Raw genomic sequence first — 21249 nt, 5'->3', positions numbered from 1 at the left:
TCAGTAGCCGCTGGCAGGGGGGGGGGGGGACTCTGTGACACTATATTGGGGCTAAGAGAAATACACAAATATATTTTATTTTACCAATGTGAGGAAGACATTGAACGTCAGACACTGTGTAAAATATGTATAGGGATGACTTAATTGGTTTCAGACCCTAGTTGAATTTCTCTGTCTTTTTTGTATGTGGGACTTTTATGTGTGGGGGAGAAACATCTTGGGGTGAGCAAAATGGACTTTTATTTTGATAGGAGAGCACCTAGAGGAAGGAAGGCCTTCTTTAAGAAAAAGGCCCAAGCAAGTGAGAGAGGAATGTGAGTTGATCCTGTTTGAATGAAATGGATTGGTAGTTTTTAGCCTTCTCCTTTGAAGTTGCTTATGGATTATTTACCCATCAAGATTCAAGAGAAGACTTGTTTTTTCGGGGTGTTTTTGCTGGTTCATCACATTTGGAGGATTATTATCTTTTTTCTTGGACATTTTGATTCATTTTTTGGGGCTCAAGGACTACGGATTCACACATAAGGACAATACTTCTCAAGCATGGACTATTTGATCAAGGACTCTCGGATAAGTGTCATTTTTCTGATTTGACTATTGAATTATTAATATACCTTGTTGGATAACCTGCTTATGCCTATCTTTGTCTGATTACAAGGGTTTATTCAGTTATTCCCCTTATTCAGTAATGCAGTGTGAGTACCCTGAACTTTTGAGTGACTACTGGTTTATTTAAATTATTAGTCCAGTTTGTTACAGCGGCACGCCAAACATTACTCAGTTTTCCACGTCTGTCGCCATGGTTACATGGTATGGTAACATGGTTCCGCAGTATGAGCGGAAACCAGGGATAACACGGATATTACGTCATTGACAGGCAACAAGTGAACAGGGACGAGCCATTATTTAAAATGGTAATTTCTCTGAAATTAAAAATCTTCGGGAACCTTTGGGATATTGTAAGTACACAACTGCAGGAAATATATCACACTGTGCAAGTGATGTTCGGATATTTTATTACAAAAATCTTACATATTGTAGCTTTAATGCATTAATTACCAAACATGTACAAACATCTAGTTAAGGCTGCTGTTATTCATGTATGAATCCTTATGACTCCTGTCGTAGTTAAGGATTGCTTTTCATTGGTTCATGATTAGTTCATATCTTCGCTAATCATGAGTTCATGTTGAAAGATCTATTAATTCAGGTATTATTACATGATTATTCATGTACTGTTATAGTAAAGGGTTACCTAAGATTAGATATATATGAATTTCTCATTTACAGTTTTTTTTTTTTTTGCTTTGGTACGAAGGCATATGCTAAACTCATAAATGTGATCATGTTTTATCAGTGTAATGATTGTTGTCAGAGTGACTTACTGAAGTGATCTGGATTCTTTAACCACAGGCATCAGCTTCTGAAGAACTTCATCTGCTGTATTTTGGGCTCCAATAAACTGATTTAGAATAAATACATCCATATTCTGCTCTGATGTCAGCAACACATAGACCAGAGCTGACCACTGTGAGGAGGAGAGTTTGGTTTCTCTTATTCCTCCAGATTTCAGATAATGCTGGATCTCCTGCATCAGAGAATCCTCACCCAGTTCATTCAGACAGTGGAACAGATTGATGGATCTCACTGGAGAGCGATTCTCCCCGATCTTCTGTTTGATGTACTGAACTGTTTTCTCTTTGTTGTAGGAGCATCTTCCAGTCTGTGTCAGTAGTTCTCGTAAGAGAGTCTGATTGGACTCCAATGAGAGACACAGAAGGAAACGCAGGAAAAGGTCCAGATGTCCATTCTTACTCTGTAAAGCCTCATCCACAGCTGTCTGATGAAGGCCAGGCAATGGATTAAATGACACCCAAGAAAGGTCTTTCATGATATTTATGCAGTTGTTTGTTAAGGAGTGGTGCACAAAAACAGCTGCTAGATGTTCCTGGATGCTCAGATGAACAAAGCAGAAGACTTTCCCCTGATACAAGCCCAACTCCTCTCTGAAGATCTGAGTGCACAATCCTGAGTACACTGATGCTTCTGTCACATCAATGCCACACTCGCTCAGGTCTTCCTCATAGAAGATCAGGTTGCCTTTCACAAGCTGCTGGAAAGCCAGTTTCCCCAGTTTGAGAATCATGTCTTCATCTTTCACTCTCTTCTCATAGTCCTTCTCATGTTTGATGTTGGTCTGAATGATCAGGAAGTGTGTGTACATCTGAGTGAGAGTCTTGGGAATCTCTCCTCTCGCTGCTTCACTCAACATCTTCTCTAGAACAGTGGCTGAGATCCAGCAGAACACTGGGATGTGGCACATGATGTGGAGGCTCCTCGAGGACTTCAGGTGTGTGATGATTGTATTGGCCAGACTCTGATCACTGATTCTCTTCCTGAAGTATTCCTCCTTCTGTGTGTCACTGAAGCCTCGTACCTCTGTCACTCGATGGACACACTCAGAGGGGACGAGATCCGCTGCTGCTGGTCTGGAGGTGATCCAGATGAGAGCAGAGGGAAGCAGATTCCCCTCAATGAGGTTCATCAGCAGCTCGTCCACTGAGGCTGATTCAGATATATCACACAGTTTCACTTTGCTCTTAAAGTTCAGAGACAGACGACACTCATCCAGACCATCAAAGATGAACAACACTTTATATTCATCACTGGATATTTCCATTTCTGTTGTTTCTGGGAAAAAAACATGAAGAAGATCTGAAAGACTGAGTTTTTTGTCCTTCATCAAGTTGATCTCTCTGAAAGGAAGTGGAAATATGAGCTGGACGTCCTGATTCTCTTTCCCTTCAGCCCAGTCCACAATGAACTTCTGCACAGAGACTGTTTTCCCAATGCCAGCGACTCCCTTTGTCAGCACAGTTCTGATGGGTTTGTCTTGTCCAGGTAAAGGTCTAAAGATGTCACTGCATTTGATTGGTGTGTCCTCTGTTTCTACTCTCTTGGATTGTGTCTCAATCTGTCTCACCTCATGCTCATTATTGATCTCTCCACTTCCACTCTCTGTGATGTAGAGCTCTGTGTAGATCTCATTCAGGAGTGTTGGGTTTCCCTGCTTTGCTGTTCCTTCATACAGACACTGAAACTTCTTCAGCAGAATTGATTTAAATGTGCTTTGGAAAATAACAGATTACAACATGAATTAAAGACACAGAATTAGTAATAAAATAAATTAACAATAGTCGATCAAATAATTACACAATATCATGGCAAATAACAGTGTTGTTGTTATGAAGATGAGCACGGCTGTTATTTGGCCATTTGCACAAGCTATTAGTGCTGTCCATGAGCATTGATATAGAGTGGTTCTCAACCTCTCCTGCAGGGACCCCCTGACAGGCCATGTTTCTGTTTTAACCCTGAAATGGCACACCTGATTCAATTAATGAGTAGCTATTAGAGTAGGAAGAGTAGGAATTAGTCAATTAGTCAATTAATCAATTAATCAATTAGTCAACTACTCATTAAGCCTTTAATTAATTAAATCAGGTGTGCCATTTCAGGGTTAAAACAGAAACATGGCCTGTCAGGGGGTCCCTGCAGGAGAGGTTGAGAACCACTGGATTACATGATTGAATTCTGTTCTCAATTTTTATTTTGTTATTTAATTTGTAATCACTTCAGGTACATGTCAAATTAAAGGGAAACAAATGAACTAATTCTGAAAAATAAATGTATGACAAAATGATCCTCTCTAGTGTAGAAAGATAGATAACTTTCCTGGAGTAATTATAACATCACATTGTTCACAAGCTGTTTTACTGACATCTTCCCACTGATTAAGCAATTATAATAGAGCTGATAAATTTCAGTTTTACTGTATTCTTCAATATACATTCTAAAGTTAATTCATGTTCATTATCATGTTTTCATGCTAAAACTGATGGAGAAGAGGAAGAGATGATTGGCTCAAGATTTCAAATATTTTTTCAGAATTTTGGTGTGTCTCTCTCTAGACAGAAATGTTGTACCTCAGATCAGTTGATGTGTGTCTTCCTTTAAATGTCATTGGCTCTGTTATAGACGCGTCACTCTTCATAGACACACATCTGGACTTTGGTGAGATTGATCTCTCTCTGTGGAATTAACATTAATAGAGCAGAGACATTAGAATAGAGATAATAGAATAGAAATAAGAATTTATATGATATTTATTACATAAAGAGAAACCTCACAAAGAGATGATCTATCTATCTATCTATCTATCTATCTATCTATCTATCTATCTATCTATCTATCTATCTATCTATCTATCTATCTATCTATCTATCTATCTATCTATCTATCTATCTATCTATCTATCTATCTATCTATCCATCCATCCATCCATCCATGTTGTACCTCTGATCAGTTGATGTGTGTCTTCCTTTAAATGTCATTGGCTCCGTTATAGACGCGTCACTCTTCATGGACACACAGCTGGACTTTGGTGAGATTGATCTCTCTCTGTGGAATTAACATTAATAGAGCAGAGACATTAGAATAGAGATAATAGAATAGAGACAAGAATTTATATAATAAATATTACATAAAGAGAAACCAGTCTATCTATCTCTGTCCGTTCCTCCATCCATCCATCCATCCATCCATCCTTTTTTATCTATCTATCCTTTTTTATCTATCTATCTATCTATCTATCTATCTATCTATCTATCTATCTATCTATCTATCTATCTATCTATCCTTTTTATCTATCTATCTATCTGTCTGTCTGTCCGTCTGTCCGTCTGTCCGTCTGTCCGTCTGTCCGTCTGTCCGTCTGTCCGTCCGTCCGTCCGTCCGTCCGTCAGTCCGTCCTTGTTGTACCTCAGATCAGTTGATGTGTGTCTTCCTTTAAATGTCATTGGCTCTGCTATAGACGCGTCACTCTTCATGGACACACAGCTGGACTCTGGTGAGATTGATCTCTCTCTGTGGAATTAACATTAATAGAGCAGAGACATTAGAATAGAGATACAGTTTTTCTCAGTCGCTTTGGTGCGTTTTTCACATCATCCCTAACATGTGCAAAATAATAAGTGCATTTCTCAGAACAATTTGTACAAACTGCAATATACAATAGATATGTTTCTAAAGCTAGTCAGTCACTAAAAATCCTTAGTACATCTCTCAAAAGTAAATATTCATACCAATGATCATGTCAGTGTCATCAGAATGATAAGTCATTTAGTCATTGTTCACGAACAAGCTCGTCAAAATGTTTAGGCATGTTGTCAATGTAACTGTGTACTTTGACACTATTACCAGATGTAAACTTAGGCTACAGTTTGGATGACAGTTACTGTATTGAAAATGCACAAAGCTGCACTTCTATGGCATATATCAATTTTCAAAAGTACTATTTACATATTACTGTATGTGGGTTATTGATTGAAAGAGACAAAAGAGATTTTGTTTTTCACAGCTTTTACTAGTGCTACTTTATGAAAGAAAACAACAAAATAATTTACAGTAAGAAAAAGACAAGGGGCACAAAGGAAAATAAAAACTAAATTAGAAAGAAACACAGGAAAACCCCCTAAGGCATAACTTTGCCCGCAGCACTGTTCTAGTGCTGTCTCTGCACAAGATGCACCTTTGAGCAATTTAGACAACTGGTTGATTGTTGGTTGAACTAACAGTTTACATTCCTTGAGTGAGGGTCAATTTCACCTGCACGAGTCATCAATTCACGTTTTTGTACAAAAGGTCTAATAGAAATGTGTAAAACTATGCTTGACAGTTTATGACAAATAGTTAAACAATTTTGCATGTAATGGCTTATGCAAGGAACTAATGCCTAGATATTTTGAGGGGTAAGACTATTCAACAAAGAACCATCTACTATATTTTGATCAACATGACATGAGCAATTGAAAATGTGGAAAAAAGCTGACACTTGTACATTATCAATTGCAATATGTACAAAAGCAATTGCAATTTGTTCAAAGGAATAAGAAATTGCTTTAATGATGTGCACAAGTGACTAGATGATTTGGAATTTGTACAAGTAGTATCAAGAATTGCACTTTTGATCTAAGAAATGCACCAAAGCGACTGACAAAAACTGTAATAGAATAGAGACAAGAATTTATATAATAGATATTACATAAAGAGAAACCTCACAAAGTGACAGTCTATCAGTCTATCTATCTATCTATCTATCTATCTATCTATCTATCTATCTATCTATCTATCTATCCTGTAATTTATGTGTCTATCCTTTATCTACCTATCCATTGAATAGAGACAAGAATTATTATAGTAGTTTTAACATGTATATAAACCTTACACAGATAATCTTGTCTAAGAGAAGCTTTAGAAATGTTGAAGAGTTGACATTGCACAAAGATAATGCTACTCTGTTTACAGAAACCCTCAGAATCCTAATTAAATATTAGCACATGAATATGAGAAAACCACTCAGATCACCTTAACAACACTGGCAGACACCCATACATCCTGATGTGTGATATACATAACATTAAGATCATATGAAGATTGAAGTACCTGCATCCCTGAGAAGAATCTCCATGTCTGAATGTGTGTGTGTCGTCCATGATTCATTCAATCTTCATGGAGCTGCTCAGTAACACTGATGAGTCAGAATTAAAATTTCATTTGCAATTTACTTGAAGTTTATACTGTAACTTACTTTTTCAAAATTGTTTACAAATAAAAACATTTTCCCTATTATTTTTGCACTTTTATGTTTCAATAACATAATTAAAATGAATTGAATACATGTGAAATGGATGTCAGTTTTTTTTTTGTAAATACGTATTTTCATAATATCCCCCATGTAAATTTGATGAACAAAATAAATGCATGTCAATTGTAACATGGCAGGCTGGAACATAGAAGGAAGCAGGATCCAATTGCAGCAGTAGTAGTACTTTTATTAAATAAACTAAAGACTAGACAGACTCAAAATCCCAGGCATAGGCAACAGAACGGCACAACCAACATCTAACAACATCATGAACCCACAAACACTGTAACAAGACACAGGGTTTAAATACAGAGACTAACAAGCTAAACAAGATAACAAGAGGGCGTGGTTAATCAGGAACACCTGGGGATACTAATAAACTAGAAAAACTACAAAGGACTACAAAGCATGACACAGAACAGGAAATAACTAAAGTCCACACAAGACAAGGGAAACACCAGACAGGAATCATTACATCAATGTTTTGTATTTCTATCATTACAGCCCACCTTACCTGATGTTACACTGGTAGTTGTAACATCAGCGCTCTTAATTTACGGGTATTTATTTAAACAGAAATTATATAAATTATTTCAAAGTTTGAGACACTAAGCAAAAATTACGGTAACACTTTAGATTACAGCCCGGAAAGTACTGCGTAATTAAAATGAAAGTACAGTGTAACTTTCGGTAATTACAGTGTACCTATAAAGTACTTACGTGTAAATATAGGGGAACAATATGTAAAGTCTTGGGAATAAAGGTGTAACAACCAGGAAAATACTGCGTAATTAAAACTAAATTACAGTGTAACTTTCGGTAATTACAGTGTACCTATAAAGTACGTACGTGTAAGTATAGGGGAATAATAAGTAAAGTTTTGTGAATAAAGGGGTAACAACCAGGAAAATAACAAATTATTTAGGCAAATTATTTAGACTAAGTATTTTAGAATTTTGGGAGCAATTTAGCGAGTACATACACTGCACCTTTTTGTAATAAGGCTTTTTTTAAATTACGGGGTACATATCCGTGTATTTATAAAGTAGGTTAATTTGTTATTATTTTTTGTTATTTATTTTATTGTTTTTTTAAATGCTGGGAAAATATACTCTTGTTTCATGTAGTTACAGGGTAAGTATGACATTGCGGGCTGTAAATTAAAGTGGTGCTTCTTACCCTCTTGTTTCATGTAGTGACAGGGTAAGTACAATAAAAACACATGTACACACACACAATCTGATATCACTCGGAAAACTTTATTTGAAAAACAACTTATTTCAAAACGGATTTACAGCACTTTGTTTCTCTTGCTTGGTTTCCTCCTCCTCTTGTTCCTCTTCTTCTTTTTCTTTCTTTCCACTGATGAATCTTAAGAAGGAATCCCATGACATGTATCTTGCTATTCTGTATTATGTGTTAAAAGAAAATACACTACAGAAATGTCCTCACCATTTACTCATCTTATACCCTCATGACATCCGAGGTGTATACGAATTTCCTTCTTCAGATTAACACAAACAAAAGTTTTCAGAAAAATAAATAATCTCTGTAAATGCATATAATGCAAGCTCATGTGTTCCTAAAAGTTGACAACAGCGCATACAACAATAACTACAGCAATCCATACGACCCCAATGGATGAATCAATGTCTTCTGAAGTTAAACGATAAGCGTTTGTAAGAAAAATACCAAATATTTTACATTTTTAAACTGTAGACTATCGCTTATTCCGACCAACTGTCACCTGCGAGTTCAAGAGAGGGTTGAGTAAAGCGTGACGTAAGCGCACCGAAAAAAAAGAATGTTGAATTATTATTTTTTTTTTATGTTTTTATTATTGCTCACAACAAAATACAAACAATAACAAATAATAATAATGAAAAACAAACCATGCAGAAGAACAGAGACACCAGTAGGAAGACATGCAAGAGAAACAAAAAAGGACAAAACATGCTACTTTCTGTCAGGACTTTAGTATTTGAAATGAAAAGTTGATTTAAAAAAAATAATAAAGAATAAGAAGTGTAATATGTTGTAAATCTGTTTTGAAATAAGTTGTTTTTCAAATAAAGGTTTTCCGAGTGATATCAGATTGTGTACATGTGTTTTTATTGTACTTACCCTGTCACTACATGAAACAAGAGGGTAAGAAGCACCACTTTAATTTACAGCCCGCAATGTCATACTTACCCTGTAACTACATGGAATACTTACAGTCTAAATAATTTGCCTAAATAATTTGTTATTTTCCTGGTTGTTACCCCTTTATTCCCAAAACTTTACATATTATTCCCCTATACTTACACGTACGTACTTTATAGGTACACTGTAATTACCGAAAGTTACACTGTAATTTCGTTTTAATTACGCAGTATTTTCCTGGTTGTTACACCTTTATTCCCAAGACTTTACATATTGTTCCCCTATACTTACACGTAAGTACTTTATAGGTACACTGTAATTACCGAAAGTTACACTGTACTTTCATTTTAATTATGCAGTACTTTCCGGGCTGTAATCTAAAGCGTTACCCAAAATTACTAAGTAAAAAATGTTACAACAATTTTTGGGGGTAATTAATGTAATGTAAACAACAACATTTTAAGGTTAACTATTTTTTGTTGTTGTGGCTTTTAAAGGTCCCGTTGCATGCGATTCCATGTTTCAAAGTTTAGTTAGTGTGTAATGTTGTTGTTAGAGTATAAATAATATCTGTAAAATTATAACGCTCAAAGTTCAATGCCAAGCGAGATATTTTATTTTACAGAAGTTGACTACAAAAAACGCCTGGATTGGACTACACCCCTCTACATCCTGCTTTAGTGACATCACCAGAACCGTGTTTAGACTAAACTCCGCCCACAGGAACACAGGCGTATTGATGGCGAAATGTCAACAGACGGTTGATGTTTATCTATAATCGGATACCGCAAATGTTTAATTCGAAGTTGTTAGTTTGCTCTGTCCATTTCACCACGGACTGTTTTTCTAACCTGGGATAATATCAAGCAGGCTTCTCTCAGCGTTTCATACTGACGAAGGGGGCAATTTCAACTATATTCCAGCAAGCGGTAAGTACAAGTAGTGATTTAATATGGAAGTAGCGATCAACTTCACATCGTTTCTCTTAGTAGGATGAAAATAATCTTAAACTGTGATTAATATACAGAAAGCGATCACAGAACAATCCCTTTCCAATCGGCCAAGCTGTGACACACAGCGCGAGTTTATCTGGACACTTGCCAAAACTCGTTATGAAATCAATGACGCTGTTACACTGCACAACGAATCTCTTACTGTATTTATATACCTCATGTTTGCATTGGTGAAATCATTAGTGAGTGCAGAAACTGCGTTGCAATGATAAGATCTTTCACGCGATCAACAGGCTGTCATCTGCTCAATGCTCATCATCACTGCAATTTTCTATGTGATTGAAATAGATCTAAATACTTAAAAAACTTCTCACGATTCGTTAATCCCGATAGCTGTAATAGTAAAAACGTATAATAGCTGTAATAGTAAAAGTTTTCCAGATAGTTCCACATGTAATGCCAGATATTTCATATGCAAGCATTTCAGCCAATCACAGCAGAGGGCGTTTACACTGAAGTCTCACAGCAGACACGCCCCTTCAAACAGAGTGTTCAAACCAGGGAATGAAATCAGGCTAGGAAATATGCCTTTTACTTCTAAATTATAACAATTTTTGATCTAAAAAACATACTAACATTATAAGGGCACCCCTGGAAACATGATAAAATAATAAAAATAATCCATGGAATGGGACCTTTAAAATGTATATTTTCTCCAGTAGGCCTACCGATATTAAATAGTGTAGTTTAAGCATATAGGGCATGTGTCCACCAAAGAGAATTCAATATGATAATAATTTCAAGAAATGCATGTTTAATTAAGTATTTGATGTTTAGGTTTTTACAAAAATACTAGAAAGCATTTGATGGTTACTATAGTTGAATGAGGAAGTGAGTCTAGATCAGCTCTCCTGACTAAAGCTCAATCACCTTGAATTACTGTAGTTTACTACAGTTTCCCAACATGACTGTGTTTCCCGTCACGAATTGTACATTCCTGCAGAGAAACTAGAAATATTAAACACTTTGATGCTCGAGTTTTCTTAGTCGAGTTTTCGACTTAAAGGATCGTTTTATGCCCTGGTGTAAAATGGCGCACAGACTCTGAAAATACTTTCAATTCTGACAGCTAAAGTTTCTAAACCTGTTTGGTGAGAAGAATCGAGCTCATGTCATCTAGTTCATAAACAGCTCAGTTATGACGGAGACTAATAAATAACAGATTTTATGACTATGTGTTGACAATTAAAAAAAAAAATAATGACAGGTTTGAGGGTAGGCAGTTATTAATGTGTTTTTATCTCATAAATATCAAGTAAGGCACAAAGAAGATCATAAGATCTTTGATCTGTTTCAAGAAAAATGTTCAAGAAAAATGTTAATAAAAACAACATTAAATTAAAAAAATATAATGCAGAAATCATTTAAGTAGCACATAAACTTCTATATACACAGTGATTTCAGGGAGTTAATTCTGTACATCCCAGAGCCATTTTAATTTATAAAGATGAATTTAGTCTTGCAGATGTGAATTATGAAGAAAAATATACAAGAAAAATGCCAGAATTAAGTTTTGTTGCCAAGAGAACGAAGGAAACCTGGAATGTAATCTGACTACATACTTCTACCCGCAATAAACAACAGATGAACTGATGACACGTACTGTATGTAATTATACAAAATGAGAGTATTAAGGAAGAAAGAAGAAATAAAGACTAATGCGTAGCCTTCAGTATCTAGACTCTTTGGTCTTTACCAGAGTAGATCTTCAGTAAACCCTTACAAATAAAACCAGAAAATAAAGACAAGAAAAAAAAAACATGGATATTGCAGTGGTTTTGCTACACTAACCATAATATTTGTAGTAAAACTGTGGTTATTCAAGTGGTAATCAATTTGCCAAAGAAAACATGATTACCACTTTTACTATAATAAATCCAAGGTTAATTTTCTAATTAAGTACGTCACTGATTGCTTCACAGCTAACAACACTTCGTCCATTAACAGATCAAAGACTAAAAAGTGTCCACTCTAACTCAAGTCAAGTCATCTTCATTTATATCACACTTTTTACAGTATATTCTTCAAAACAGATTTACAGTGATATCAGGAAAATAATACAACAAAGTTTGTTTCGGCTGTACAGCAGATCTAGAAGAAAGTCATTGTCTTGTTAAAGTAAGTTTTGATTTATTCATTTCTGTTGTAAAAATTATTGGTTATTAACTTACATGACACCGTTTTCAACTGATAACAGAAAATGTTTAATGCGTTCTGGCCGTTCAACTCCGACTGGACAGCTCTAAACTAGCAACAATGAACAAATCTTACCTTAGTATTCTTAGACGTGCACTTCAATCCCTTTACTAGTAAAAGCTGCTGATCCAGTTTAGCAAACAGGAAACACTAGAGCAGAGTTTATTCTGACAGACACAAGCTCAAAACATGCAGTGGAATGAGGAAAACCTGTTCTGTGTAAAAAAACCCAGACTACTGCTGAACTAGAGGATTCTGTGGAAGAGGGGAGGAGAGAAACACTTTTAGCAAGACAGAAGAAACATTCAGAAGTTGTTACTAAGTACTAACTGAATGGGTGTCCAAACTTTTTGCACATTTCCTTTTTTTTAATGAAAAAGCAATTTGACCCTCTGGGAGCAGGTGGCGCTTGTGTAACAGCAGAAAAATTATGATATAAACACAGTAAGGTAAACATTGTCATAATTCATCAACAGTAGATCAAAGCGATCGCTTGGCATCAGTGCATGTATTCACTGATTTTTTTTTTCTGCTCATAAAGCGCAAGCCTAGAACACACAACAGAACAATTATTTTAAAGTGTGTTAAAAGTTGTATTGTGAAAATAAAAGCATGATGGTAATATACTTTTAATATATTTAAATAGCACATTATGGGCCCTATTTTAACGATCTGAAACGCAAGTATAAACTTGTATAAATAACTTTGTGGGCGGATCTCGGGCGCTGTTGCTATTATACCGGCGGGATGAATGAATGAATGAATGCTTTATTTCGAACATAAACATAAAACAAGTAACAAAAGAAAGTAAGCTGAAAATAAAAAGACAAACAAACCAAACAATTAATGATAATAATATGAAACCAACATGTCCGAAAAGGAATAGGATGAAGCATAAGCTTATTAAAACCTACCCCTTCTCCACTATTCAATAAACAATCAGTTTTCCCTAATAAACATATTTACATAATACCTATCTACAAAAAATAGAAAATAAATAAATTAAGAAAGGAAGTACATAAATTATTTACAAAAAAACACCCGATTGCTAAATCCCTTCCTCCTCCCTATACCTTGTGAAAACCATGTGTTTGTACTGCTTCTTAAACTGGGTCACGCTTGGACATCGCTTAAGCTCCACACCCAAACTGTTCCACAACCTCACTCCACAAACAGAAACACAAAAACCTTTTTTTGTTGTACGTGCCCGCTGATGTTTTAAATTAAACTCCCCTTTCAGGTTATAACCCCCCTCTCTGTTAAAAAAACATTCTTGAATATTTCCAGGAAGTTTATTGTGTATTGCTTTGTTCATGATTTGTGCTGTTTTAATGTTTTTGATTTTAAGAAAAGTAAATTTGTGTGCTCTCTGTAACCAGTATTATGTATTATTCTTATGGCTCTTTTCTGCAATATGAATAGTGATTGTATTGAACATTTATAAGTATTGCCCCAAACCTCTGCACAATAATGTAAATATGGTCAAATCAATGAACAGTAGAGAATGTGGAGTGATTTGTGGTCCAGAATGTGTCTAGCTTTACTAAGAACAGAAATACTCCTTGACAATTTACTGTGAACATATTTTATATGTGACTTCCAGTTTATTTTATCATCAATTATTACCCCAAGAAACGTCTCGGTTACGCATGGTAACCCACAGGGAATGGAGACGCCTCGTCGGGGGAGTTCCCCTGACGAATTGGGATCACGCCAGGGATCCAACCGCCTTCGAGAGAGTTAACAACGAGCCAATGAAAGAGAAACTGAATTGGCATGCAAAATTTGCATTCCGCGTCCCGCCTATCAGCGTGGGTATAAAGGCGGAAGTAAACATTGCATCATTGCTTTTTGCTGAGGAGCCGAACAGAGTCCAGTCCTCCGCGCGGGAACAGCAGTATGGCGACGGGACGAGGCGTCTCCGTTCCCTGGACTCAGGGAACGAGGGTTACCATACGTAACTGAGACGTTCCCTTTCGTCAGCAGGGAACTCCAACGCCTTGTCGGGGGAGTTCCCCTGACAAATTGGGATCCCTACCAAAACGCCATGGTGCTGGCCCCTTCCAGCGCCCAGCTAAGCTACCCTGCAGCAGTTTCCAGAAAATTTTGCGGGAGCTAGCTAGGGAAAACACACTGCTGTTCCGCAAGACCCAAACAGTGCATATTGGATAACATTGGGAAAGCGTGCCCATCCCCAAGGAAAATAATAGGGGGGGGTGGGAAAGCTGCAGAGCTGAGGCAGCCTAGAGGAAGGCCCTCAAATACACACATGTACTAACCACGTAGGGTAGTGAAACATATGGCAGTCCTTGAAGGTAGTCCCAGTCCGAAGGAGTGAGGAGCGTACTCAACAAGGAGGACAGAATGAGTCTGTCAAGGGGAAGACACGGCTGAACTGCACGTGGCCATCATGGGTCGCCGCAGGGACCACAGGAAAAACACCCAGTCTACTAACAACTCCTACTGAAGGTAGCAGACCTGGTGCCGGGCGGTCCGCAACGCCTGGCACCGGAGGGGTGATGGAGGAACTCACGAGGTTAGCCGTTTGCTGGGTAACCAACGGAGCAGAAGACGCACATATCCGCTCACGAAATGGCGTCACAAGCCGACACACCTATTCCCTCTAATTACTGGCCGTAGCGAGTACTCTGGAGGAAACAGGTTCCACACGTAGGCTATAAAATCTAGCGAACGTGTTCGGTGTCGCCCAGCCCGCAGCTCTACAAATGTCTGTTAGCGAGGCGCCCTCCTAGTGGAGTGAGCCCGCAACCTGGGTGGGCAGGGCTCACCCTGGAACTCATAAGCCCTGGTGATAGCATCCACTAGCCAGTGGGCTAACCTCTGCTTGGAGACAGCCTTCCCCTTCTGCTGGCCTCCGTAACAAACAAAGAGCTGATCTGAGGTCCTGAAGCTTTGCGTTCTGTCTATATAAACCCGGAGGGCCCGGACGGGACAGAGAAAAGCTAGGGCTGGGTCTGCCTCCTCCTGGGGCAGCGCTTGCAGGTTCACTATCTGGGCCGCGAAGGGAGTGGTAGGAACCTTGGGCACATATCCGAGCCGTGGTCTCAATATAACATGAGAAAGGCCAGGCCCGAACTCTAGGCACGATTCGTCGACCGAAAATGCCTGCAGGTCCCCTACCCTCTTGAAGGAAGCCAATGCTAACAGGAGCGCTGTCTTAATGGACAGGATATTAACCCTCTGAGGTCGGCAATCACGTGATGATCTGCTCGCTTTTTTCCTTATCAGTTGAATTGAGACCCGAAATACTCTTTTGACTTTGATTTTACAAACAAGTATCATACATCAATCGATTCTGTTAAATGTGTATTATTTTTGTGTATACTCACAATAAAAACAAAGTGTTGTGCTTTTTGCCAAATAAAGAAAAATAAATACGAAGCGAGTTCTGCCTTCTCTCTGTCAGTGTAGTCCATTCTGAAACGCGTCCGAAAATGAACAATAACTCAGCGAATACTCAGTCAAACAGACATACAGACACACAGGCATGAAGCTTGAATTCTCTTCTTTTAAATGAAATAATTTATTTAAAAAACAAATATTCTCATCTTGTGAAATCTTTATTAAAAGAGAGTGATTCCAGTCGAGCTCATTACAGCTGATTCAAATGTAATGTGACCCCGCCCACGGAGAGCGCGCGCTATTCAAATGCAAATGACTGAGGCAATCCACGGCGCAAACCTGTGAACGCCCCCATATCAGCTCGAGAAAACACAAGTTTATTCAGATCATTACTTGTTTACACCGTCTCGCAGCGCTGTGAGGAATAATAATAATGGAAAATACCTCAGAAGTGCGGGTATTTCGAGGAGCAAGGATCAGACTGAGCTGAGGAATAGTACGTTTTTTTTCCTTCTCACGTGAATCGGGTTTCTGTTTATGAATGAATGAACGGCAGAGATGCGCGCTGTTTACCACAGCTCGCAAAAGACAGTTTAAATTTAAATCGCGTGTGTGAATGAATGATGAATTTTTAGCAAACTGTATTGCTATACTGAGATGAGTAAAAATCGACTGAAATATGTTGAAATAAAATGTAGGCTATTTGTATAAGCAACGTATTAAACTGCAAATTAACATTTATATGCCCTAATATTTCATAAAAACAACGTTACAGTCAGGCGAAATATGAAAGACAACATTTTGTTGACTAGATTTGTGTACAGTTTTTACTGTAGAATATACTGTAAGATTACACTTGAATTGTTGTTGTAATTGTAACCTAAAAAAATATATTTACAAGGTAGATGTAAACAAACTATTAAAAGGTAAATATAATTTTTTTCTTTAAATAATTTGTATTGTGTTTTATTAGTAACAAATTTGGGGAGAGGATAAATATTCCAAAACTGAAAATACAGTATGAGAATTAACTGCACAATTACTAGACATGTTTACCTTGGATATTATACAATTTGCAAGCACAATTTGTGAAAAAAAAATGTATATAAAAAAATATAAATAAAATTTATATTTGTGTATAAATATATACACATATATATATATATATATATGTGTGTGTGTGTGTATGCATATGTGTATGTATATATATATATATATATTAGTGGTGGGCCGTTATCGGCGTTAACGCAGCGAGACTCTTATCGCGCGATAAAAAAATAGATCGCCGTTAATCTATTCTCCAAATTGGGTTGGGAGCTGGCTCAAGCTACACAAGCTATGATGACGCAATCTACCCGCGGCCGCGAGGAACACCCGGCTGCAACGCATCATATTCGTCGTCATCTTAAGTAAACACGGCTGAAAGTGAAAGCTGGTGTAAAAGATCACGGCTGAAAGTGAAAGCTGGTGTAAAAGATCACGGCTGAAAGTGAAAGCTGGTGTAAAAGATCGGTGCAACATCCATTATTTGGACTTGGTTCGGATTTAAGCCGTCCGACGTGTGTGGTGTAACAGTTCGGTAAGTTAACACACGACTAATCCGTTCTACCACCTCAAATTCAAAACGAAACATATCACTGAATACCAGCGCGCGCGTATTATTCCCAATATATCTTAGTGAGTGGTGTAGCACATAATCTCTTTTTATTAAAAGCGCCCGATTTTAAGAATCGTTGTTGTGTTTCTTTTTAAGTGAAAAGACATCAGTTAGACAATATTCTAATTTTAAATTTGGGGTTTCATAAGCTCCAAGCCATAATAAACATTAGACCTACTTAAGTCTCTGCAGCTAGTGTATTAATTTTATTTATCTGCAAAATTATGTTGTATACTTACAGTTTTGCACAATATATGTTCTCAAAACTACATACACCCTTTCAAAAAAAATACATTTAGCAGTTGTTTAGCAGGGTCTGTGTAACCTGTTCTGAAATGGTTTTATTATAATATCGTTATCGCAAGAGGCTGCAATGTATATCACAATATGGATTTTAGGCCATATCGCCCATCCCTAATTGATAGCCTATAGTAGTTGATAATAACATAGGCCTACCTAATGTTGCCTACGTACGGTAACAGTACAGTAGTAACCTTTTAAAGTCTATGAGTAGAACAGCTTTCTCAAGCAGTCTGTGATGCATTTTGGAAACAGGAGATGAGCGCTGGTCTAAACCCGTTCTCAAAGACTTACTTTTATAGTCATTATTTGGGTAGCACACATATTCTGAATGCCTTCGGCAGAATTCAAATGAGCCATTTTAATCTAGATTAATCTAGATTAATTTCAAAATTAATCTAGATTAATCTAGATTAAAACATTTTATCTATGCCCACCTCTAATATATATATATATATATATATATATATATATATATATATATATATATATGTGTGTGTGTGTGTGTGTGTGTATATATATGAAGAGTTCAGACGCAAAAGCCTCTAAATGCCATCTGAAATTTTCTTCTAGAATGATCATTTTTATGAAGCTTGTATATTTAAGTTAGCTATAGGTGACACACCTGAATGAATGGCTCATTAAGTATGCAGGGGCATTGTCTCATCAGGTGTGAACTACTAAATATGCATGATCGTTTACGCCCCATCCGCATATTGCCTTTCCAAACTAAAAGTGTTTCACAAAACTTAAATCAATGTATCGTTTTATGTGAATGATTAGGCAGGATGATTTTCACATCATTTTGAAGAAAAACGACATCCATTAGTCAAAAGTCTTATTGACATATATTTAGTATGTGCTTTTTGGCCTTATTTCAGAAACTTTCATTTTTAGTTTTTTCAATAACCATGCATAAACATTATTCTCTCAAAAATGAAAACGTACATACATGTGGCTCACATATCATGGTAGTTCTGTTTGTGCTAAATAGAGTGTAATTTTTTTTTGCTATTGATATGTTTATAAGCAACTGAAAAAAGCACAAATGTCAGGGCATGTCAGAACATCTCAAGGACCCCAAAAACACCCCAGACCTCAGAGGGTTAAGCTCAACTGTTGGACTTTGGAGCGCTCCAAGCACTAAAGTTAAGTCCCAAGAGGGTACAGTGTGCAAATCGCGAGGTGGATTTAGCCTCCTAGCACCCTTGAGGAACCTGATGACCAGGTCGTGCTTCCCCACGGACTTACCTTCAACTACATCGTGATGTGCGGCTATTGCAGCAACATACACTTTGAGGGTGGAGGGAGACAGCCTTCGCTCCAACCCCTGTTGTAGGTAGGAGAGCACGGCTCTGATCGGGCAAGTTCGTGGGTTCTCCCCATGGGAAGAACACCAGTCGACGAACAGGTTCCACTTCAAAGCGTAGGGGCGCCTCGTAGAGGGGGCTCTAGCTGAAGAGATGGTATCTACCACTGCCTGTGGCAGGCCATCTAGAACCTCCGCGTCCCGTCCAGGGACCAGACATGGAGTTTCCAGAGGTCTGGACGCGGGTGCCATAGAGTGCCCCCTCTCTGAGAAAGAAGGTCCTTCCTCAGAGGAATCGGCCAAGGAGGGACTGTCGCGAGGAGCATGAGTTCTGAGAACCAAGTCCGGGTTGGCCAATACGGGGCCACCAGAAGAACCTGCTCCTCGTCCTACCTGACCTTGCACAGGGTCTGTGCGAGAAGGCTCACTGGGGAAACGCATATTTGCGTAAGTCCCGGGGCCAGCTGTGTGCCAGGGCATTCGTGCAGAGAGTTCCTTCGGTCAGGGAGTAATACCACTGGCAATGGGTCGTGTCCGGAGAGGCAAACAGGTCTATCTGTGCGGCTCCGAAGACTTGCCAAATCAGCTGGACCACCTGGGGATGGAGTCGCCATTCTCCTGGTAGGGGAGGCAGATGTGAAAGCTCGTCGGCCACACGATTGAGCTCCCCTGGAACATGAACGGCATGAAGCGACCTCAGATGCTTCTGACTCCATAGGAGGAGGTGGGAGGCGAGTTGCGACATACGACGGGAGCGTAGACCACCTTGACGGTTGATGTACGCAACGGTCGCAGTGCTGTCCGTACGGACCAGTACGTGCTTTTGTCTGAGAAACCCCTTGAGGCGACACAAAGCTAGGCGTACTGCTTGCAACTCTAGGCAGTTGATGTGCCAATGCAGTTGGGGCCCCGTCCACAGACCCGAGACTGCATGCCCGTTGTACGTGGCCCCCCAGCCCTTGGTAGAGGCATCTGTGAACACCACAGCATTTCTGGAAACCTGGACTAGGGGCACTCCGGCCATAGAAACGCAGGGTCCGGCCAAGGGATGAAGGTTTGGCGACAGTGCGGGGTGACTTTAACCCGGAACGTACCGCTCTGCCACGCCCACCTCGGGACTCGATCGCGAAGCCAGTGCTGGAGCAGTCTCATATGCAAAAGACCGAGCGCTGTTACTGCAGCTGCGGCTGCCATATGCCCCAGGAGCCTCTGAAACTGTTTCAGTGGGACCGCTGACTTGCCTCGAAAAGACTTGAGGCAGTTGAGCACTGACTGGATGCGTTCCTCCGTGAGGCGCGCAGTCTGGGCGACCGAGTCCAGTTCTATACCGAGATAAGAGATCCTCTGCACAGGGGAGAGTTTGCTCTTGTCCCAGTTGACCTGAAGCCCCAACTGACTGAGGTGCCGGAGCACCATGTCCCTGTGATCGCACAACACATCTCGCGAGTGTGCCAGAATGAGCCAGTCGTCAAGATAGTTGAGAATGCGAACGCCTTGTTCTCTCATGGGAACAATGGCCGCCTCCACGACTTTCGTGAAGACACGGGGCAAAAGGGCCAGCCCGAAGGGTTGTCCACAGTAGTCGATTGTCGAGTTCACGCGCGTGATCATAGGTAACTAAACCTATGCGCGTGAACTCGACAATCGACTACTTTGGACTTCGACCGAAAACAGGAAATAAATACAGGTATGAGCGCTGGCTTAAATAACATCATTTTTATTCATATCTTTCACATCTACTGCAGTCAGATTGACCCGCGTTCACTCTGAAGGAATCACTCACATTGGCTGTGCACTTGTAATGACACATCAAGGATGTTAAGAGTCTAAAAGCAGGTTTAAAAATTGCCCCATTGAAGTCAACAGGGTGCAAATTATAAAAAGAGGATAACACGGTGTAGGCAACACCGATTTTTGTCGTTGTTCTCTGTATTGACAGCACTCCAAATTTACAAAAAAATTAGTTCTCCTTTAATGTAACTTTCTAATTATTTACCTTTATGTCCAACCCCAACAAAAACATCGATAAGATTAAGAAATTCATGTTTCTTTAAGTTCTTCATGTTTATGTTTTGAAATATTTCAATAAAGTATTTCCTGGTTTGTGAAGTTAATGAGGAAGTAAAGCAGCTCACCTGACCACTCACCTGGATTAAACTGTAGGGTTACTGGTTCCCGACATGTTCATGGTTTCTCATCAACTGTTTCCCCACAACGTCAATTCCTGTAGAGGAAACTAGAAATATTACTATCAAACACTTTGATGCTCAGTTTTTCCTGAGGTAAAGAATCTTATTCCGTCCTTTTGTAAAATGGCACACGGTAAAACTCTGAAAATACTTTCCCTTCTGGAGGCAAAAGTTGCCAAACCAGTTTAGGGAGAGAGAGAGAGAGAGAGAGAGAGAGAGAGAGAGAGAGAGAGAGAGAGAGAGAGAGAGAGAGAGAGAGAGAGAGCGCTCACGCTTAGATCAGTAATCATTTGAGGGCTTGATGAGATCTTTAATCTCATGATGAATATTAATTATGGGAAGAAGGAGGTGGGAACCGGCAAACATTTAAA

At 38.8% G+C, this 21249-nt stretch overlaps 2 protein-coding genes across 2 annotated transcripts in view; both read right to left on the bottom strand.

Annotated features, from left to right (window-relative positions):
- Positions 1-21249, bottom strand: part of LOC308697126 (uncharacterized protein) — an 874503-nt gene that overhangs the window by 214127 nt on the left and 639127 nt on the right. The window lies entirely within an intron of this gene.
- Positions 1382-19376, bottom strand: LOC308696803 (protein NLRC3-like; the record flags this gene model as incomplete). Its single annotated transcript, XM_081375703.1, has 5 exons — positions 1382-3128; positions 4357-4461; positions 4822-4926; positions 13134-13208; positions 19285-19376. The coding sequence occupies 5 exons, from the start codon at positions 19374-19376 to the stop codon at positions 1382-1384; spliced, it is 2124 nt and encodes a 707-aa protein (XP_081231829.1).

This window comes from Scardinius erythrophthalmus (genome assembly GCF_964197995.2).
Source record: "Scardinius erythrophthalmus genome assembly, chromosome: 10".
NCBI lineage: Eukaryota > Metazoa > Chordata > Actinopteri > Cypriniformes > Leuciscidae > Scardinius > Scardinius erythrophthalmus.
The sequence above is the reverse complement of the archived record's forward strand: the minus strand, read 5'-3'. Positions and strand labels throughout refer to the sequence as shown.